Source organism: Paracoccidioides brasiliensis (genome assembly GCF_000150735.1).
Source record: "Paracoccidioides brasiliensis Pb18 unplaced genomic scaffold supercont2.8, whole genome shotgun sequence".
NCBI classification, from domain to species: Eukaryota; Fungi; Ascomycota; class Eurotiomycetes; order Onygenales; family Ajellomycetaceae; genus Paracoccidioides; species Paracoccidioides brasiliensis.
Window position 1 is genome coordinate 574,377 of NW_011371365.1, and position 21,206 is coordinate 595,582.

A 21,206-nucleotide genomic window follows, 5' to 3' on the forward strand; every position below is an offset into this window, starting at 1 on the left:
TCGGTAACTATGTTACTTATGGGTATATCGTTTATTTTGCTACCAAAGTCATCCTCCAGCCTTGGATTTGGGGAGCCCTATCTTTACCAATATCCAGTAGTTATACCTCCCGGGCCATTTATGATTCATGGAGACTCGTTCCTTTCTCTCCCTAGTTTTCTTTTATTCCATTGGGATATCCTTATCCAACGCTTTCCTAAGGGGTTCTGGCGCCAGTAGCTGCTCCGCATCGAAAACGATTGATTGTCGAACCTCACTGATCAGCCACCTTGTCAATTTGAACAATCCTCCCTTCCACTACTGGTGCAATCGCTCGCGTCCAGGTTGGTGAGAACTCGTTCCCACTATGATCAGCTAACTGTACTCTATCGGCGTCAAGACCGGCCTTCTGTCGCCATTTCCTCACAAAGTGCCGCGCCTGTATCTCCCTGTGATCTGCGTCCTCAACCGAACGAGCTGTAGTGGTTACATAGTTGCGTGGCCGGGTGAGTAACTCGGGCTCCGAGTCCGATTCGGAATCCATGACGCTTTCGCTGCTACCCCAGCTATCGCAGTCGTTGCCATCTAGCCGGTTTTTGGTCGGTTCGTTTTCTTTGTCAAGTTGGCGCTTGTGTCGTGGATTGGGGCTCATGTAGTGGAAACTGGAGTCGAGAATTGACTTGCTGGGTTGCTCAAAAGGAGAAGCCAAAGGGGAGGTAGCCTCCATCCAGCCACGTCCATGCCAGCGCTCATTCACTTCGTCCCAATGTCGATGCATACTTGGACTTAATCGGTGCCATTTTCCTAGAACTTTCAAACTAAGGAAGTACTGCCGCAGCATCGTACTGATCAGCATACCCATCTCCTCAGACACAATCTCCTCAGCCTCTCCACCCTCAGACTGCACAAGAAGTGACGTATATCCATCTTTACCTCGCGACATGTAGCCCCTCGTAGCGACTTTATAGAGTTTCTCGTCTTCAACATCCTTACCGCCCACTTTGACGAAGGCAATACGGGATCCCGGCGGTGCTGAAACAGAATATCCATACTGGATGTTTGACACCTGTGGGAAGCGACCTTCTAAAGCGGGTAGTTGAGAGACGCCATTTTCCAAAGCAGCCCTCAGTGCCCGACCTTTAATCCGCAGGACAACCACCGGATCCTCAAAGGGAAAGCAATTGAGGATATCCTTCACCCTGATAGCTCCTGGGGGGTATATCTGATCTCCGCGAATAGTGCCCGAAGCCATGATTGAGCAATCTGCACTATGATGACAGCGCATCAGATCACATACAAAATTACCGATGTTTGATTCATTTCTCCGTACCGTCGTAAACCGCGCGTCCAGTGGATTAGCAGTATAACCAATAGGCTTCTGCAGCTTTGATTTCAACGCCGAGGTCAGTTTCGCTACCAGCTCCACTGTTGCCGGATCTTCGGGAATTGTTCGAACGACATCGCGGCGCGTGATTGAATAATCCCAACCACTGCCATCCGTCTTTCGCCACGCTTCAATGTAGCTTAGCTGCTTAAAGTCCGTGCCGGAGCGGAGCACATGCGTAGAATTAATAACACTGTGTTCGTAGAAGTGGTCGTGACCTCCTAGAACGATATCGATGAGACCAGGTGGGGTATTTTGAGCCAACTTGTTATCATTCGGTTCCCGCTGATGGGTCACGGCCACAATAAGTTCAGCACCCTGCTCACGTAGGACGGGGACTACTTCATTTGCTGTTGCGGTCGCGGACTTGTACACGACTGGTGGAAGAACGTTAACGGTATCGAGCCTGGATAGTGGATAGTTATTAATACATATATCAATGGACAATGCCTGTGCTCAAAAGCAGGAGAATAACAGAAAGAAAGAGAAGAGAGCAAACAACAGTAATTATCATCAATATAATGTGTCCCTTACCATTCCCTCTCCCCAAAGCCAATAACCCCAACCTTGACTCCGTTAGACTCCAACATGTGTGTCGCCGCACAGTTGGCCAACGGCACCCCTTCACCCAAAGCGGGGTCCAGGACATTAGCCAGCAGCCATGGAAACTTGCACTGGCTTCTCAGGTGCCGGAATTGATCGATGCCAAAATCTAAATCGTGGTTCTGTCGAACGAATATATGACATTAGTTCTTTGTATCCCGTAGCTACTATCTTCCGAGCCCCCAGGTTTTAACAAAGGACGGTTAAATAGGCTCATTTTTCTCACCCCGACACACGCAACATCCGTGCCAATCTGGTTAAGGAACGGCACCATATGGCGGCCCTTCGTGACGGAACTTTCGAGACTGGGATTGAAAGCATCGCCCGAGAAGAATGCCAACAGCGGCGGCTGGTTGGCAAATCTTGGGTGATGGCGGTAGTAGTTGACGAGGGTTTGGAAACGGGAGACACCGCCGACGGGGTCTGCCGAGCCAGCTCTAATTTAAGGAGACGGTAGCTGGTTAGTTCCTTATGTTGCAGCCAAATAGCTTCTTGACTGGGGGGAATTGCTCTCACTCGACGTGGTAGACATCGTTGTAATGCAGTAGGCGGAGATCTGGTGGGCCAGTTCGTCCACAGTCGTAGGTGGTGGAGAGCCCGGCCTCCTCGGTGGGCTCCATGGTGTGTGTTGCAGTGATATCTTTATTTGTCTATCTATTAACTACCCATGTATATATATAATTCTTCCGGGGAGATTTATCGAGTTTTGCGTGGCAACTACCTGGTATTGCTATCTGTAACTACGGACGAACCTTGTTATATATACGACACGTCAGTCGGTTTCAAGTTTGGACAGTAAGGCTGTCACCCTGCTGAATGGCTGTTGCAATGGCTGTTCGGTAATAATTACTAGACATACAGTTTCTACTCCGGAGTACATAGATAGATGGCGCTTTAAGGGGGCCTGAGATTATATATTTGGGCTAATGCCACTCCAGGGAAGTCGAAAATTCGGGTTTTATGCACTCGTTCATGAAAGTATAACTTGGAGAATTCATATTTTCACATTTGCTCGTAGGTGCCCTGTCGATTCCTGAACTCTTCAAATAATTGAAAGTTCGTAGAACTTCAGTCGCATTTATTGTCAGGCTTGGTTTGATTTCTGGCAGAATCTCACCCCTAACAGTTATCTTTGCCTCATGGCCAGATTATGTTGTAAACATAAGAGTCACCGGATCATTTACTACCCTGATAATGTCCAAAGACGCGTCAGAAACTTCCTGAACCAGGACCAGGTGGATATCGAACTCCCATCGGTCAAAGAAAAGAAAGTTAAAAAAAGCCTCGTTAAAGGAAAATGGCAAACGGCCCACGGAATAATATAACATCTGTTTGAAGTTGGTACCAAAGGGGAAAGGGAGGGGAACAGAAGAGTTATGTTATAAAGAGAAGGGAGTTCAGTCAGTGTAAAGGAAAATCGGAATGATGGACCTTTGTAGTGCTTGATATTATTTCAAAACCGAGAACGCGGATTCACAAGTAAACCAGGTATAATTAGCCCAAGTAGAAGTTCGCAATGCCAAAATAAATCCAAGGAAAGGGAAGATAAGTTGAGATTGGGTTTATTCGCCTTAAAAAAGAAGGAAATCTATATAAAATTAAAAATGAAAAATAATCCAACTTAAGGATTGCTCTCACTCATAGTCCAGCGTCGCTTGCTAAGCTGTTCACGCTCCTGCAGCGAGGTGCAACCCCACAGACCACGTTGTGATCGCGATCTCGCGGGGAGGTGTGGTAGCTGATAATCCGTCTCCATTGCACCACTGCTGTCTGCTGAACTAGGTTTTGGGTCCTCAAAGTTGGGAACCAAATCGTCAGCAGATTCTGAATTGTTGCCCGAAATTTGGACGGAACCCCAGAGGCCCGATGGTGGCCTGTTTGCCGAAGCCCCGACAGAGTAGTTTGGGGCTAATATCCTTGAATTGCTTGGTTTTTGGCCCATTGACTCTCCGAGGCTAAAGCTCTCCTGCGAGCTGGTGAAATCAGAGGTCGGACTGAAACGATGACGATAGGAAGAGATTGGGGTTGGGAGGATTCTTGCTGACGATGTGTGAGAGACGTGGGAGGAATTCGCCTCTGTACGGAGATGCTCAGTTGACGAAATCAGTTTCATGTTGTATTCATCCGCCAACTCTGTTGTCCTGGAGTCCAGAGGCCGATGTAGCACGACGGCGGAAGCAGGGGTTTCTTCCCAAGATGAATCTGTGGCATCAGTTTTCCTCTCTGCCATCGTAAGTGAAGCCATACCAACATCAAGGAGGACTGGCTGTCCTGTTAGTGCACCGATAAGAGCGTTACAGCCAGCTCCATGTGTTATTAAAATTAAGACAGTCTCAATGTCATCGTCATCATCATCCCCAATAAGCGAAGTAGTCGAAGCCCCACCTATCCCCGGGTCGTTAGATCTATACCAGTCGATCATGTGCTGAAGACCGTTGCGGAATCTACGGTGCATCGAGCTCCATTCCTCACCGTATTCACCCCCCTTGCCCCAGTTCTGAGGTTCGCGCATGCTGTCCCACTGGTAATCTACGTCAATGCAGGAATCACGAGCGTGAGATACGTAACCTGAAGGAATCGGGTCCGATGGTGAGACAGCATAGACGGCAATTGGGGGAATGTATCCTGAATAGCCCACAGGAAGATCTGTTCTAAATTTGGAGATTCCAGGCCCCTCCGGTTTGTTCATCTCATTTACTCCGTTATTAACGCTGCCTGGGCAGTTCCTCTGTGCGAGCGTGTAGCCCATGGATGCCATGCCTTTGAAAACTCCATCATCTTCTTTTCCATTATCACCATCATCGCTGTAATCTCTGGATGTGCTTCTAGTAAATGGGTTACTCCAGCCGCCGGGAAAGTGGCCAAACATTGACTTCCCGTCAGCCTCGATCCCAGTTTCAATAGGCTCTCCACGGCGGAGGAGTTCTGATTTGGCGCTAGCAACCATCATTACAGAGCTGGGAGGAGGTGCAATGTGCTCGAAGTAGTCTGGAGAGAGCCATTCTCCAAGAAACGCATCGAGTCGGAGCTTGTATTTCTGGACTGTTATGTCAGAAGGTTCGGCAACTTTGCATGACGGAGAAGGGCTATCGATCGGTTGCGAAATGGTTGAAATGTAGTGGGTGCCGCTATCTCGTGTGGTAGGGGAACCGGGACGTGATGTGTGGGGTTTAGCAGTATGGGGAACACTGCGGCAGGGGGAGTAGCCCTTGCTTTGGCGCATTCCTGCACCCACCCCAATAGCTGTTTGCACGCAGCGGAGGAAAGGTGAAGTATGGAAAATGACCTTCTGCTTTCGGGACGGCCTAGGTGTGTTTGATGGGCTACGCCTGCAGTCACTAGCCGCCTCTGCGTTGACTTTCCCTCCGCTATTTTTGTTGGAGTTAGACGATGAATGACTAGGATCCTCTCTGGCTCGTAAAATGTTCCCAATCCGGATTCCGAGAGCCCGAGCTTGGTTCCAACCACCGTAAGTCAAAGGAGGATCGTAAGGTGTAGGGGATGTTAAATGCCATTTGTTGTCCACCGCATCCAGTCGGGCTCCGTGCCTAGAGCTCAGTCAGAGAAAAAGGGAGGTCATGCATAAAAATGCTAGGAGGGCAAGAGCAGATATCTGGTGGTTAATGACATAAATATGGGTGTTAACAGACCTAGCAATAATAACGACAGCTGGAGGCTTCCCCATTGTTACTGCAGGTATACCTCTCCAGCACCACGTTTTAAAACCAAGGCTTCTTTCGGTGGATGCCGCCACAGAGGCTGATATAGGTTATGACGCTGGAGAGGAGCTGCGAATATTGGACCAGCAGGGTAGAGGTACAGATATGCTGCGAGCCGAACCAGCTCATTGTCCTTGGAAGATCAGGATCCCTTTCTCATCGTGACTCGGCTCGGTAACATGAAGCTCGCAGCTACCTTGTGCACCGCTGTGAGGCGGAAAAATGGAGTGCTGAGGGGATACACACACAAGAAGGTGAATTGAATTGAAATACTCCACTTTTTTGAAATGTATGGACCTAGATACTTGGGTAGGCAGCTAGGCACTCGGGAAGTTCGCTACCTGGGCATGTATGTACTTGAGCGGAGGTGTGTATCCAGGCCCCCGCGTTAACTATGAGAACTCCGCCAGTGGTGTTAGTTAGAAATGGCTAGCAGTAGCAGCAGGGTTCTCTTTCTTCGGTTCAGAAAGATGGTCAGACCGTGGTGGGAACTTCGGGTGGAGCTCAATAAGTTAGTGGATGGTGCCGTAGGGTTTGGTTTTGACGTTGTAATATGTCGACACGTTTTAAATAAGAGAGACACTTCGGGAATGACGTTGTGAATTCACCGAAATGATGAGTCAACTGGGCGGCTGCTAGTCATGTGACCAAAGGCCAATAAGTAAGCTTCCTAGGGATATACTTCCACGCTGCAATGTCTGAATTAAATTCCAGGGTATTATTATTTTAGCAGTCTATTCAGGATATTTTGTAGAAGCAGCGAATCTACTTCTTTCTGATAGTAATCTACCATGACATTGCCAGAGATGTATAACTATATAGTTAACCAGCGGTGAATGTATGACAGCCTAATAGCGCGTCGCTTGCAGATTGATCCCTGCCCAACAAACCCACGAGTCCAAGTCAAAAGCATTGATCTACATGTCAGCTTTGCCTCTTGAGTCTCTGACAACACTTCCACTCACCAGAAAACGTAAACTTCCTCCAGTAACATGGGACTTCAAAGATTAATTGACGTCCATCAATCAATCACATCAGTATCATAAAATATAAAAAATTTCAACACCGAAAACAACCCCCATAATAACTATCCAGCACTCACGCTCTTGGTTGTGTAGTCAACTCTCAATCAAGCTAACGCCCCCATAGGATCCCACAGCGGCAGCTTCTTCGGCTTCTGCTTCAAAACCTCCCTGATATCCCGACTAACTAACTGCGGATCAACAACAGCTTGATACACAAACTCATCCATCCACTTATCGGTCATGACGAACCAGCCCTTGTCGCCACTAGTCTCACCCCATGAATTCTCTACACGCCAGCGCACGGGTTTCCCGTCGTCCCCAATGTGAACAGCAGTCAGGACCATGGCGTGAGTCATAGATGATTCTCCCATTTGCAGTCGATCGGCTTTACTCATGCCCAGGTTGACGTTGAAGCCGAGAGCGTAGTCGTATAAGGAGGTGTCCATAATCCCAGAGGTTGAGTTGGAGTATTTCCCAACGTCACTGCCGAAGAATACAGGGATTCCGGCTTTCAGCATGGCAATTACGCTTTGTTTCATTGTCTAAAGTCACGCGTAAGCACCTCTGGACACACACGGGCCACGGATAAAAAATATTAAAAAAAGGGAATAAAGGTATAAAAGGTAGACTTACATCCATATCAACATTAACATAAGTAACCGGCTGACCGCCAACGACATTCCCCAATCGGTCCACAGTAAGAAGCTGTTGATAGTCGTTTCTCGGGTCATTCACCAGACTGAAAAGCTCATTCACGTTCGTCCCCTGACATGCCCTCACACCCTCACGGCTCGAAAGGCTATTCGCAAATTCTAATGGAGTCATTGACAGTTTATGGAATTTTCCCTCTGAGTCGTAGTACTCCCAATCGAATTTCTCTCTAGGGGATGGCGGTGGGCCAAGCAGAATCGTCAGGATAGAGTGAATCTCCTGCAGAAACTTGTTCTTCGCGTCACTGATAGATGCCCGGACAGCTGGGTCATCGCTCGTTGCCATCTGACGCAGGATTATAGCGTCCTCGCGCAGCTTGGTGGTAACTAGCTTGTCCATGAACGAGGTATTTTTTGCATTATATGTGTCCGGATACAATCCGTGTGGAACCTGGAAATATCAAATTAATATTCTCATAAATATGCCCAGTTTCGAAGGGATTCCAATGACTTACCAGTCCATACTTCCTTACCAAATTCGCAGCCATATCCCATTGGCCGCCGTCTGACACCGGGCCCGACATTAGGCTCTGAACTAGCCTACTATCCAACTCCTTCTCAGCCGTGTCGATAACCTGTTCCAGGAACCAATTTGCCTTCTCCATTTTATCCCAGAAGAACGGATACGCCTGACTCAGCTCGAAGTTCTTCATATTATACAATTTCATAAGAGCTACGCGGAACACGTTTGTCATCGCGAACAGCCAGCAGCGGCCCGATGATCGCTGGTTTGTGATTGGTGCACCCTCGAGCGGTATCTTGATATTGAAGACCTGGGTATCTGCTATTTCAGCAGCATGGTTTGCTATGATGGTCGTTGGGGAATTGGCGGACAGCGCGGATAAAGCGAGACGGTTCTATGTTGTCCGCAATATTAATAGATATAACCATCAATAATGAGCATCCATGTACAGAGTATCTTCAAAATACCTTAGAATCCGCAAGCAACATTTTCTCCCACCGCTTGGTGTCTGATATCGATAGAGAAATATTCCGTCTCGGTGGAGAGTATGCCGGAGCTATATTTTTCATAAAGACAATGAGCCAGCCATCCATTACCTGCATAAATGGAGGAGCCGGAGAGCCAGCTTGATATGATAAAACAATGGATATATCCTCACGTAGCTCCTCTGCGACACACACATAGCCCTCATCGAGCGGTTCCACCTGGCCCTTCACGGCCACCCTCACTCCCAACATCCGCTCCTCAATCTCCCGTTTCTCCTGTTCAACCGCTGCCGCAGCGACCTCTTTGGACTGGCCCGCACCCATCGCGATAATCTGTTTTCTATTCTATCTTCGGACTATTACATTTATTGGAAATTCAAAGGGTGAATTTCAACAAATGACAAAATACATATGCAGGTGCATTCAACGGCAGATGTTCAACGAGCTCAACGGCAATCTTGCTGTATGTTGATGGACCGTAGATGATTTCAGATGTCGAGGTTGTTTTTCTCGCAACGTTGCGGCTTCTCCGCTAGGGCTTGGCTTTTGTCATCCAGATCCATAGTTACGTAATCAACCGACTACTAGTTAATCGTGCCGCTGCGCAACCCACACCTTCGTGTGGGTGCGCCCCACCAAAATGATAAAAACACCGAAACGATAAAAACACATCTTGAATCACATCCTCATTATTGCACTCTATATCAACAACCAGTAGCTAATCTATAATAAAAAGATTATCTACATCATTCTCAGTATGTGTGCCATCCCCAGATCGATTTAATCCCTCTTCTGTCAGTGGTGTGAGTGGGTTATTGCCAATTTTCATGGGATCAACTCCAAGCCTCCGTCACTCCTTATTCTGCTCTTTTTCAGCTTCATTATCCTTACGCCGCTTGATTTTTCTATTGGCATCTTTAATAGTGAGGACTCCCCCTACTTGAACCTGGCGACGGGTTGTTTTAGCTCTGCGGTGTTTACTGGCGTTGAGAAAGTTCTCTAATTCAGTGGTCTGTTGCTCATTAAGTTCCGCGTGGATTAGACTTGCTTTGAATATCTTGTTCAAACGACGTGTCAAGGTGGGTGATTTCAAATCAAGAGTATCTCTAATACTTTGTATGGCGTTTTCCGCAATATTAATATGGCGTTTCAGCTTTTGGATTGTCTTTGGTGAGGATAGCTGAGAAGAAGAGAATAGGTATGTGATCTGAATCATTCTCATCTTCATAAATCTGCATTGGAGGAGGTGATGAGATTCGCTGCTTAAGAGTGTCAAGAACTCGGTCGGGATTCCATGGATATATGCCACGTTGAGCCCATCCTGCAGCTATTGTAACGGGTTTAAAGGTCTGCTTTCGCATAGCTGAGAGGTCTTGTAGGAACTGCCGTTTTTCATACTTAACAAGACCATGGCGTGCGGCATAGTTGACTGCTTTTGAATGGTAATGCTTATATTGCTGAAATGGTAGACTATCCAGAGGTTGTAGCAAATGAGTGGCATGCGATGGAAATCCATATAGAATTATCTTATGAAGATCCGCGTATTGTATGAACTCCTCAGTGATATGAGATCCATGATTATCCATTAAAAGCAATCGATGACTTCCTTTCTGTCTCTTTTTCTGTAGCAGTATTGAAATGTTTGAGCCATTCAAATCCAATCTCATCATTTGTAAATCCAGTATCTGATATAGCAATTCTATAATTGCTGGGCAAATCTGTCTGTGTATACCAATCCTCCAAGTGTGTTTTGGAGGCCAAGATTATCAATGGCGGAATGACATGATTATCCATGGATACACATTCAATGACTGTAATCAAACCTCTTGAAAAGGATGAAGGAATGATGGAATTAGCTTCTTTAAAAGCAGTTATAACCCATTCTCCACATCCTTGTCCTTCTTGAAATCCAATCTCATCGAAGTTGTATGTGTCACAGGCGTGAAATTGATACTGCTCAAATAGAATCCGGAGACGTTCAAACCATGTATTGATATATCCAATATCTTCAACTGCCACTCTCTTTGGATCCATTGACTTCTGTTTCACCCTCTTATACTCAGGTAGGCGTTCAATGAACCTATAAGTCCACATCTTGCTGACTTTTGAAGGAGAGGTAGTAGGATCTATGTGCTGACGTCTGAGCATTGAATTTGCGAAATCTTCAATCTGTTCGGCTGTGGGAGGACAATTCTTTTCATCAAGCAGCTTGACCCATCGTTTAATTGCATCCTCCTGACTCTCATTTAATCTCTTGTTAACTGGAATCTTTGCAGTATTCGGATTCCTTCCATTGATACGCGCTCGGAGACGTTGATAAGGAACCTCAAATTCTCGTGACAGAGGCAGTATTTTGGAATTTGGTTTTTTTTTTTTTGGTGGTAAGCGACAGCTTTTTGAATACGGTCTTCGATATTTTTATCCTTATTTGACATTGTGGTGAGTTATTAATTGATGAAGATTATGAAGATGATGAAATTGCAAGATTTTTATCATTTTGGTGTTTTTATCATTTTGGTGCTGCGCACCCACACGAAGGTGTGGGTTGCGCAGCGGCACGATTCGTTAGTTACTGAACCACCCAACAGCCAGCGAACAGAGCATACAGATTGGTCGACCTCGCGAAAAGGCTTGGCCGACCGCGACCGTGAACTATAAAGAGAGGTCAGGTGGTAAAAACATTACCCATAATGATTTCTCTTCATATAGTAGTTGGTAAATGATTTACAGTGTATTGTGGGAGGTCTGTTCTGGCTAGGATGAAGGTCAGGTCACATGGCGAGGTGATCCAAGCCTTTTAGGTGAAGTCGACTCATCTACATCCTGCTGTGTCAAACCACGTACGGAAACACGCGTCAATAGACATTGTTTGACGGTCCTTGAAGAGGAAGTTCTTACAAAGCACCTGCTAGATGCAAATAAATGAGGCTTTTCAATTTAGTCAGAGTTCCTGCAAGGAATGACTCGGATTTTACTCCATGAGTGTGTAAGGAGACGACGCCGAGACGGGGAGTCAACAGTTCGCCGTCATGTAGGTTGGTTGATGGGAAGCTGAATGGGTAGGCTTGACTAGATAAGGAAGCAAATGAACTTATGCCTTAAGTACTGAAGAAGAATCTATGTGATCAAGGATACAAATGATTAGATAGAGGTTTGTATACGTTTCCAGGGACTCTGATATATATTGAGAATGAATCACTGACCCTTCTGTACACTATCTGACAGAGTTGGCAAGCTTGGTTGATTGCTAAGGTTGCTACTGTGGTAACTGTTGAACCTTCTATTCGGAGGAGCTAGGCTAGGTTATTGCTATATTACATACAAGCGATTACGTGTGGGCGGGGCGGTCGCTAGGGCAACGCCACCCAGGCGGGCGCCGCTACAGCTACGACTAACTGTTCAGGTGGAAAATAAGTCACGTGATAGAAGGGTCTGACCCCCATAGTAGGAGTAGAGATATGTGATGCTGGACGGCCGAGTACTCGATACTATATACAATAATAGGCCTACTGCCAAGTACAGGCACAAAATCAACTGGAAAAGCAAGACAGTGATAGCCCCAATGGCTTGATGAGGCCATCTGCCATGTTCTCTGCAGATGGCATGTAGTGTAAGATGATCTTATTCTTGCGAACAAGGTCCCGAAGGGAGTGGAAGCGAACCTCTATATGTTTTGAACGGCGTGGCATAGCCTCACTAGAAGAGAGCTCTATTGCGGACTTGTCAGAATGGATGGTGGACGTGAGGGGGTTAGATGGAGGTGGGACGGCCCATCAGTAGTGTCTAGTTCATTAAGCTGGGATGGAAGGAATCCGGCATCTGCAAGGAGTTCTCAGAGGTGGACAAGCTCGTAGACAGCCTCTGAGGATGAGATATATTCGGGCTTTGTAGAAGACCTAGAGACGTCGGTTTGCTTACAGCTTCTCCAGGCAACAGGGCCACGGGCCATGTAGATGATATAGCCAGTAGTGAATCGGGATCCTGGGTTTCTGCCTGCCCAATTGGCATCGGCATAGGCCACGGGCTCTATATCAGAGCACCTATAGTAGGTGACACCAATGTCAGGAGTGCCCTGGAGGTAGCGAAGGGCTCGTTTAAAGGCAGTCCAATTCTTCAATGTCGGACGGGAGCTGAAACGCCCAAGGAATCCTGCAGCAAAGCTAACATCATGGCGTGTATTGGCAGCCAGGTATTGGATCCAATGCCAGATTGGTAGGTACGTAGTGTGAATTCCCTAGTGTATGTCACCGGTTCTTCATCATCTCCCCAAAAATCAATAATTTCCTCCATTGGAGTGGAGGTTGGATGACAGTCCTCCATAGACAATACTTCTAGCAGATTCTTGACAAAAAGAGGCTGAGAAATAGTGAGAGAATTGGAGTTCCTTGTTATCATCATTCCCAAGTATCGGTTAGAATCCTCTACATCCTTAATCTCAAAACGGGCCGCAATCTCAGACCTAGCCCAATTCAAATCTCCAATTTTCGGCCTGTAAGGTCGAATATCATCCACGTAGGCAGTAATATATACTTTCCGTGATTCATGGATAAAGAAACCAGCATCATAGGGACTGACATGGAAGCCTGAAGAAATGAGCATTTTTCGCAGCTCTTCATACCATAAAAGGGCTGCTTGTTTGAGGCCATAGAATCCTTGCATTAACTCACAGACCAAGCCTCCTCGACCTTCTCTAAACCCTGTAGGCTGGGACATATAGAAGACACGTTCATCCCGTAGCAGCTGGGCATTCAAGAATGCCATGATCATGTCTAGCTGCAGAATATGCCAGCCACAGGATGCCGATATAGCCATTAGGGCTTGGGAGGTGGTAGCAGATACCACCGGGGCGTAGGTCTTGGAGAAGTTGACACCCTTCTGTTGAAAGTTGCCACAGACTACCCAACGGGCCTTATAACGGATGATTTGGCCAGCATTGTTAACCTTCTTATCAAATACCCACTGGCCACGGATAACAGGCATGCCAGGGGTGCGTTCAACTAGCCGCAAGGCCCCAATGTGTTTTAAGCAATTAACCTCCTCTAGACAGGCATGATGATACATACCACTTCCATTCGAGCGAGGCCCGGGCCTGTGAAAGGTTGCGGGGGACCGGGAGTTTCGAAGGATTTAGATCAAAGAGTAGGGATCCAGTTGCCAATGATCTCCCCACTGAAGTTGGATTCTCAGAGGGAGTCTTAGGGTTCAGAGTAATGATAACGGAGTTATCATCACTCACTAGATTTTTTGTGGCCTCAGGTATATTCTGGGTCACAAAGGTTGGAATCCTGGTTGTAAGTTCGTAGTCAATCCACCAGTTATTAGTTGGTTCCAGAAATATGGGGCAGTTAGATGGGAACAAACGCCCAGTAGAGGAGCCAGAGCCGTCAGATTCTATAGAGGGCCGGAGCTGTCCGCCCCAAGGGTGTATCCTGGGATGACTGAAGCTGTAGCAGCTTGAAGGGCAACAGCAGGTAAGGATTTAGTGATTCCAGTAGTAGAGGCAGAAAGATCTGCCAGATGAAGATCCTCTTTGAAGACAACGCCTTTAGGATATAATCGACCATTGAAGGGATTGACTAATCGATAGTGGGTAAAACCATCATAGCCTACAAATATTAGCTCCTGCGAGCGAGAAGCCATCTTATTGTCAGGTCTGGCAACTATCTTTAAGTAAGCCTTACAGCCTCAGTGTCGTATTCCACGGGCTGACAGTAATGGCCCGAGCCAGGCTTCGTACGGGGTAGTTGACTTCGGAACCGGGTTTTCAGAGCGGTTATAAAGAGTAGTAGAAGTCGGCATAAGATTTAAAAGCTCTGTAGCTGCGATGACTGCTTCACCCCACATCTTATCTGGGGCAGAAGAATCTAATAGTAGAGATTGGGCCTTTTCAATAATTAGGCCCACAGAGCGTTCGGAAACACCATCTTGTATTAGGGAGTATAAGGGGGGGTAGGCTCCAATTAATGCCTTCACTAAGCATATAGTGAGAAGTAGCTTTAAAATTTAATTCTCCTCGGTCTAAGTGGATTATCGCACCTCCCAAGTCCAAGAAGGTTCTTAATGAATTGGTTGAATATCCGGATGTATTTTAAGGCTTCATCCTTTGCTTCCAGTACGAATATCCACCTCATTCTTGTGGCATCATCTGTAATAACCATTGCTAGTTTCTTGCCAGCATAAGATGTGCTGTCTGCACCAGGGGTGCCTAGAGTTTCACCCCCACCAAATATATCCACCCAAATCTTCAAAGCCTTACGGGTGGCAAGGCGTAGGGGAGAGTTCTTGTAGACAGCACGGCGCTGGAGTGCCTTGACACAAGTAGCACAAAAGGATAGCGTCTTGGGCCCTGTCATGGCCAATGTGGCATCCAGCGCCACTATCCCATATAGTGAGGTTATTGGTGTGAGGTTCCACAAAGCATGCAGGGATTGTTATGATCTCTGCAAGACTCGCAGTTTGAAAGGAATTGTCATCATCTGTAACAGAAGACTTGACAGCAGGATTGCCAGCTGCCTTGCCCCCACTGTTGCCCTTGCCCTTACCTCTATCCTTTTTCTTGTTGAAATCCTTTATTTTATTGGCGTTATTCTTCAGCCAATCCTCCAGGGCTTTGTGCCGGTGGGCTAGCCAGCAGATTCCATGACGCCGAGCATTGCATACCGGGCAGGCAGGTAGGTCCCCGAGATCACGACCACGGTAGGCGCCGGGCTGGGTGTTGGAATGGGATTCTGAACGGAACGGATTGGCAGCATTGGCCTGAATAGAAAGAAGTACATCCTTTTTCTTATTCTTTGAAGGGCCAACTCGAGATCGAATTTCTTCCATGATTGGAACCACATCTAGTATTACAGATGTAGATTTAGAGGCCTGAACCTCCTCAATCTTCTTCTAAACATAGTTCCGCCAAGTGGTGGGTAGGGCTGAGTAAAAGATATGAAATATCAGATCTTCGGGGGGAAAGGCTTCGAGTGTCTTCAAGTCATCAAGAGTCGTACAGAATTTGTCAAAGAAAAGGTGTATATCATATGTCCTTGAGTTGGCAAGTGCCACAAAGGCCAGATAAGCTTCTCGTTGAAGCTGGGTCTTTGGAATTGAATATTCCTCCTCAATTGCATGCCAAAGGGAGTAGGCCATGCGGATCTCATCAGTCTTTAAAAGACAGAGGAACTAAGGGAGCTGGATAGAAAGGCGTAGGCCCATCAGTTCTTTGCTTCCCAGAAGGGTGTCCATTGAGAGTTGTCAGATGGACTCTGAGTTTGCCCCCTCTCTATTAGGACCCAGCACTGGGCATCCACAAGCCTAGACTTCATTGAGGACTTCCAGGTCAAGTATTTGGCAGTGCCAGTTGGCATGTTTGGTTTATTAATGCTCTTTGTGTCCCTTTTGAATTGAGCAATTGCCCTGCCGACATCACTATCCGGGTTGTAAAGGACATGTTCAAATACAGCACCAATCCCAGCATTCCTGGCGGAGCCATGGGGGGATTGGCAGTAGTAGAGGTATTGTCAGCGGCAGTACGGGCCGCCGCGCGAAGGTGTTCTAGTTGGAATATCTAGTTCTAGAGCTCTTGGTTTCTCTTGCTCCCTAGCAAGCTCCAACTTGCTAAGTGCCAGGCGGATCACCAGATTATCATCAGATCAGCAGTTGAGGTTTCAAAGGATCCGGGGGGTGGCCGGGATGTACGATCGGTCCAAAGTGACGGAGCCGACAGAGTCAATTCGCATCTGGAAGTACGAATGCGCTACAGGGCAAGCAGACCATCGATGGAAGCTGTATTTGCGAGTACGCTGTCCCCTAATAGCGCGGAAGCTTCGGGGGCAAGCCCGGAGGCTGGTACGGAGACCTAGGCCCGGAGGTTCCGGTAAGAGGCCCGGAAGCCGGTGGAGTGGAGGCGAGTACTAGTGTAAGTACGTAGCCAGAGGCGCCAGTGAGTAATTCATTAGTAGCATCTGCAGCGATCGGGTTTATCCCTTGATTGCTTGATTTTTTATTTAAATAGAATTCTCCATCCTTCTAATCAATAAGGGGGTTGAGTTGTTTGAGTCAGGGAAATTCTAATATCATGTCATAGTCTGAAAGTTTAACAACATGAAATGAATGAGATTCTCTGACAGTAGATTCCTTGCTATCTGAGACTTCTACTGCCAGTTTGATAGTTCCAAATGACAGTGTTTGGTGGCCGTCGAAATCATTCAATTGTGCGTGGAGCGCTCTAATGTTGAAATCACTAATAAAACTCGTCTGAACTTTGGAATCTATAAGAGCGAGAATCAGCGTGTCTCCAGCAGGCGTAGAGATTTGGACAGAAAGAAGAAAGAATAGATTCAATGATTGCTGGACTTTAGGTGTATTAAGAGTTGTCATTGCAGCATGGGTGACACTGCTTATTCATTTTTTGCCATCTTAGAGTTTGGTTTGGAAGAGGGTTTTGGAAACTTTGAGGTTGAGAAGTTGTCCCTGGAGGGCTTGTTATTCTGGGCCTTGCAGTCTGCATTGGAGTGTGTCGTGCTCTGATGGACATCACACCAGGTGTTGGAGCACTCTTTGCGTTTTTGGCTGTCATTTTGACGTGCTGTCGGTGCAACATCACGTGAATGGTTTCCGCGACCAGCACTCCTCTTTCGTTGCGTAGTTGCGCTTGATGGTGTGGTAGTTTTCAGGATGTTGCTTTCCACAATGCCCAGTTTCATGATGAAAGCGTCATAGGAGAGGTCGTCCAGCTTGACTGCATATCTCTCAAACTCTGCACGGAGAGAGGATAGGATCTTATTAAATAGATGAACCTTTCGATGATAATCACTGTACTTCTGGCGGAGATTTCTTTCAATCGACTGAAGAGCAAATACAAAGTCATGTATAGTTTGACCCTCAGATTGTTTTAGTTCTTGATATTTCAGCTCGTAGTCCTGGTTTGCCTTGTCAGGATTGATAAGCCTAGCATGAATCCAGTTATAAAATTCACTCCAGGTAATAGGTGTCTTCAGGTTGGTGTAGTATTGTTGCCATTTTTGTGGAAGGTTGGCATCAAAATGCGTTGCTGCTTCAAGAATTTTGTGTTCATCAATATTCTCAAAGTATTGTTTTTGGTAGGCGTAGAAAGCGAGGCTTGAAGAGATAATATCTTCTAGATCCTCGAGGTTTTTTGCCTTAAACTCATTTCAGAGTTCTCGAATTGCTGCAGACGTGAACTTGAGGTAGGGGAGGTTGGCACTAATAGTGTGATCAGTTGGCTCTGTGTCGCGCTGGTTGCTCTCAGAGGCTTGAATTTCTGCGCGAAGAGTGTTGACTTGTTGTTGTAGGTCAAGGAGTTTTTTGTATATCTCTAAGCGTTCTCGTTCATGTTCAACTGCCTGGATCTCCTCGCCAATTGATGTATGAGGTGCTTCAGTATTTCTTTCTGAAGTCAGACTAGATGATTGTTCGTAGGGGGCTTCTTCTACCCGCACTTCTTCATTAGATTCACGTGTTCCGTGTCGGTTCGTGGGTTAGGTTTCGGACCCATTGTTATAGGCTGAACGGGCAACCTCTCATAGAGTGGTTAGAAACTGTGAGGACACTTGATGTGGAGGGCTAAGTGTCAAAAGGAAGCGTGAGAAGCACAATAACTAATATTGTAAGAGAGTAGGAATATAGGCGCTGCGAGCGCTATGGAGGGAAGAGGATAGCGATGGGCGAAAACGTAGGTGTAGGATTGAATAGTAGCTAGCCACTGAATCTCTTGAAAGGAATTCGGGGGATTCAGAGTGTTGATGTACATGAATGAGTGACAATAATAGGTTTTACCCCCCTAATCTTCCATGGAATGGGGAAATAGTGGTGTGAGGTAATCTGATCTGAAGTGCCTCAGTAAGCAGTGTGACCAAGGAGTTCGTATAAGGAGTCTTCGCGTCACAAAAACATCAATCAGTTCCTGTCTCTGATAAAAGGCTTCACTTTGCCCGTTAGGCTTGTCGATCAAGAGTTTCAGATCTTGTAGCCCCGCACTTGGATCCATTGTAAAACCGTCTCCGTCATGGTGTTGACATTTACACGTCATATTTTATGCCTTTTACCCATTGATACATTAACTAGCCAAGCCTCTTCTATCCGGAGTCGGAATAACTACTTCCGGCTTGACACAACCTCCACTCATTTGAAAGATCCCTTCCTTACATTTTATATTCACCCAACAAGCCGTTCGTTCATTACAATCTGCGTGTTAGATTAGTTAGATACGGCAACACATTCGTTCGTTGCTCTGTTTATTCAATCCTCTTCATGGTAGCATGTCATGGTGCTGTACTAAGGCTCATGGTGCTGTACTAAGGCTTAACAACCCTTATTCAGCCGGAGCTGTGGAACGAGCGATTCGACGGCGAAGTGTAGGCTTAGCGAAGCCTATACGGAAATCCTAGTTAAAGGAACTAAGCGAAAGCCCTGTTAGTAGCGAGAGCCGCACGGAAGCCCTAATAGCTAGGCACAATAGCTAGGCACGAAGCCTTGATCGGCGGATCAAGCATATATACAGTGAATTCCACAGAGTGGATCGAACGGATTCAATATGGGGCCGGAACAGAACTTCCTAAGTTGAGTAGCAGCAATTACGCCCACTGGTCGGGCCAGATTCAACGATATTTAATGAGCAAGAAAGCATGGAAGCCCGTACGAGAGAATACAAAGATACGGAATGAGACCGCGACTACATTTGAAAGGATGCGTAGTGTTACGCCAACCGCTAGCCCACTGAATACCGGAGTTGAATCTGCGGACAGGCGCATCCAACCCCTAGCCGATGATGAAGATTGCATGGCACTGAATGCAAAAGTTTCAATGACGATATCAAAGACCATCAGCCCAGGAGATCAAACAGCAATTAGGCATATGATGTACGCAGGGGATCAGTGGCTATTCCTAGAGAAGAGATATGGAACAGTTAGTGGTGTGACCCTGAATGGCATGCGAAAGCAGATCTCAAATTGGAAGCTCTAGTAAACGAGTTGACCAGAGCCAGTGGGTGAGTTGAATATCCTTGGGGCCAACTACATACTACCATAAAGAGGATTGAATAAACAGAGCCAACGAACGAATGTATTGCCGTATCTAACTAATCTAACACGCAGATTGTAATGAACGAACGGCTTGTTGGGTGAGTATAATTTATATGGAAACGGTTGACATTCCAAGGTTTACTGAAAGAATATGAAGCCTCAGTTCAAGCAATGGAGAACAGTGAATAGTTGCTAGCAAAGCGAGAGCAACATCAGAAGCATCTTATCCTTATGCGGTTGAATGACACCATGCTGAGATGGAAGAATGCTGAAAGGCCTAGTGAATTAGTCAGTCGAATAAGGTGGAAGAAGGATGTGAAGTGCTTCAACTGCGGCAAGAAAGGTCATTTTGCTAAGGAATGCAAGGAAGCTGGTGAAGATGGAGAATCTAGCGAAGATTCAGCTAAGAAGCCAGCTAAGAGGGCATTCAATAGACCACGGAAGGCCCCTAGTAAGGGGAAGGCCAAAGCAAAGGCCAAGGCTAGGCGAATTGCAGATACAAGCAGTGAAACTGATGAAGCTGCTGAATTCAGCGAATCTACCGAATCCTTCAAACGAATCTCCTTTGTCAAGAGATCAGTCCATGATTGATGAGGTCAAATATATGCGGGATCACGGCGTATTTGACTCAGCGAATGTTGTACGCGAGCGAGTATATTGATCAGATGAAACACTGGATTGGTTAATTGATTCTGGAGCCACTTCGCATTGCAGCTGCGACCAGAGCCGATTTCACACCCTAGTCAAGCGCAAGGCTAGCCTAGAGACCATTCATCAGAGATAGGATGGACCACGCCGCGAAAGATACCAACGCCCAAGATATTGAGACGGATTTCATGGGACTGTGTCGAGATATTCTATCGCACCTGCCAGCCGCTGGACAGAACACTGCCGTGACGGATATGAAAAATCCTGCGAATAATGCCCAAGATTCATCGAAAAAGAATAAGAGTAAGGATAAGGATTTGGGGCTTAAAGACAAAGGCAAAAATAAGGAGTCCAAGCAGGGTAGTGGCAACAATACAAATAAGACATGCCACAAGGCAGGACATCTCAAGGCTGACTGTTGGACGAAATATCCGGAAAAACGCCCTGCGGACCGTAAGGGGAAGGATAAGGATAGAGACAAGGATAAGGATATTGGCAACGCTGCTCTGGTCCAAACGCTGTGGAGCAAGTATTCTGTGCCAAAGAGACGGCGTATTCCAGTGGTAAGGTGGTAGAGGAAACCTGGATCCTAGACTCTGGATCAGGAGCCTACGCCACGCCTCTGAAGGATATTGTCGAGGTTACGCCCCAAAAATCTAATGTCATGTTGGAGATGGCGGACGGATCTACGGCCCCAGTAGCGGCTGTAGGGAGGGTGAGCATCCCAACCGAAGAATCGAATATCCAACTGGATGACGTCCGTTAGGTCCCGAAGCTGGAGGTCAACCTAATGAGCTTCGGCAAGCTCGCACGCAAAGGTTATACTTTCAAACAGTTGGCGTACAGCAATAATCATTCAACCTTGCTGACGTCTCCTGGCAGGATGACAAGTTTAACAGCGTATTTAAATAACAAAAATATATACGTGGTGGAAAAGCCGCCAGCATTGAGAGATTTGGTCTCTTTTGTAATGCCAAACGGTGATTTTGAACCCGCGTACGTTTTGCGGTCGAATTACAATCCCCTATTGGAGCTACCCAAGGGCGACATCAAGATTTTGGAATACACAATGGTGCAGTGGCATCAAAAGGCTGGGACACCTAAACCCAGCGGATATATCAAGATTGGCAGCGGATCCTAGACTAGGGATGCAGATAAGCCTG

The 21,206-nt window shown here is 46.7% G+C and overlaps 7 protein-coding genes across 7 annotated transcripts; 3 read left to right on the forward strand and 4 right to left on the reverse strand.

Annotated features, from left to right (window-relative positions):
- Nucleotides 1-253: 253 nt before the first annotated feature.
- PADG_06357 (uncharacterized protein) lies at nt 254-2,586 on the reverse strand (the record flags this gene model as incomplete). Its single annotated transcript, XM_010763563.1, has 4 exons — nt 254-1,769; nt 1,898-2,088; nt 2,193-2,403; nt 2,483-2,586. The coding sequence occupies 4 exons, from the start codon at nt 2,584-2,586 to the stop codon at nt 254-256; spliced, it is 2,022 nt and encodes a 673-aa protein (XP_010761865.1).
- Nucleotides 2,587-3,587: 1,001 nt separating this feature from the next.
- Nucleotides 3,588-5,651, reverse strand: PADG_06358 (uncharacterized protein; the record flags this gene model as incomplete). Its single annotated transcript, XM_010763564.1, has 2 exons — nt 3,588-5,514; nt 5,617-5,651. The coding sequence occupies 2 exons, from the start codon at nt 5,649-5,651 to the stop codon at nt 3,588-3,590; spliced, it is 1,962 nt and encodes a 653-aa protein (XP_010761866.1).
- Nucleotides 5,652-6,814: 1,163 nt separating this feature from the next.
- On the reverse strand, nt 6,815-8,692 carry PADG_06359 (uncharacterized protein; the record flags this gene model as incomplete). Its single annotated transcript, XM_010763403.1, has 4 exons — nt 6,815-7,252; nt 7,344-7,811; nt 7,876-8,277; nt 8,351-8,692. 4 exons carry the CDS (start codon nt 8,690-8,692, stop codon nt 6,815-6,817), a joined length of 1,650 nt encoding a protein of 549 aa, XP_010761705.1.
- Nucleotides 8,693-15,567: 6,875 nt separating this feature from the next.
- Nucleotides 15,568-17,870, reverse strand: PADG_06361 (uncharacterized protein; the record flags this gene model as incomplete). Its single annotated transcript, XM_010763404.1, has 6 exons — nt 15,568-15,832; nt 16,052-16,266; nt 16,481-16,623; nt 16,893-17,473; nt 17,552-17,761; nt 17,815-17,870. The coding sequence occupies 6 exons, from the start codon at nt 17,868-17,870 to the stop codon at nt 15,568-15,570; spliced, it is 1,470 nt and encodes a 489-aa protein (XP_010761706.1).
- A 763-nt stretch (nt 17,871-18,633) lies between these two features.
- Nucleotides 18,634-19,336, forward strand: PADG_12085 (uncharacterized protein; the record flags this gene model as incomplete). Its single annotated transcript, XM_010763648.1, has 2 exons — nt 18,634-18,729; nt 18,821-19,336. 2 exons carry the CDS (start codon nt 18,634-18,636, stop codon nt 19,334-19,336), a joined length of 612 nt encoding a protein of 203 aa, XP_010761950.1.
- Nucleotides 19,337-19,644: 308 nt separating this feature from the next.
- PADG_12086 (uncharacterized protein) lies at nt 19,645-19,986 on the forward strand (the record flags this gene model as incomplete). The annotated part of the gene is made up of 1 exon (XM_010763649.1): nt 19,645-19,986. One exon carries the CDS (start codon nt 19,645-19,647, stop codon nt 19,984-19,986), a length of 342 nt encoding a protein of 113 aa, XP_010761951.1.
- Nucleotides 19,987-20,180: 194 nt separating this feature from the next.
- PADG_12087 (uncharacterized protein) lies at nt 20,181-21,184 on the forward strand (the record flags this gene model as incomplete). The annotated part of the gene is made up of 3 exons (XM_010763650.1): nt 20,181-20,572; nt 20,605-20,758; nt 20,810-21,184. The coding sequence occupies 3 exons, from the start codon at nt 20,181-20,183 to the stop codon at nt 21,182-21,184; spliced, it is 921 nt and encodes a 306-aa protein (XP_010761952.1).
- Between the last annotated feature and the right edge of the window lie 22 nt (nt 21,185-21,206).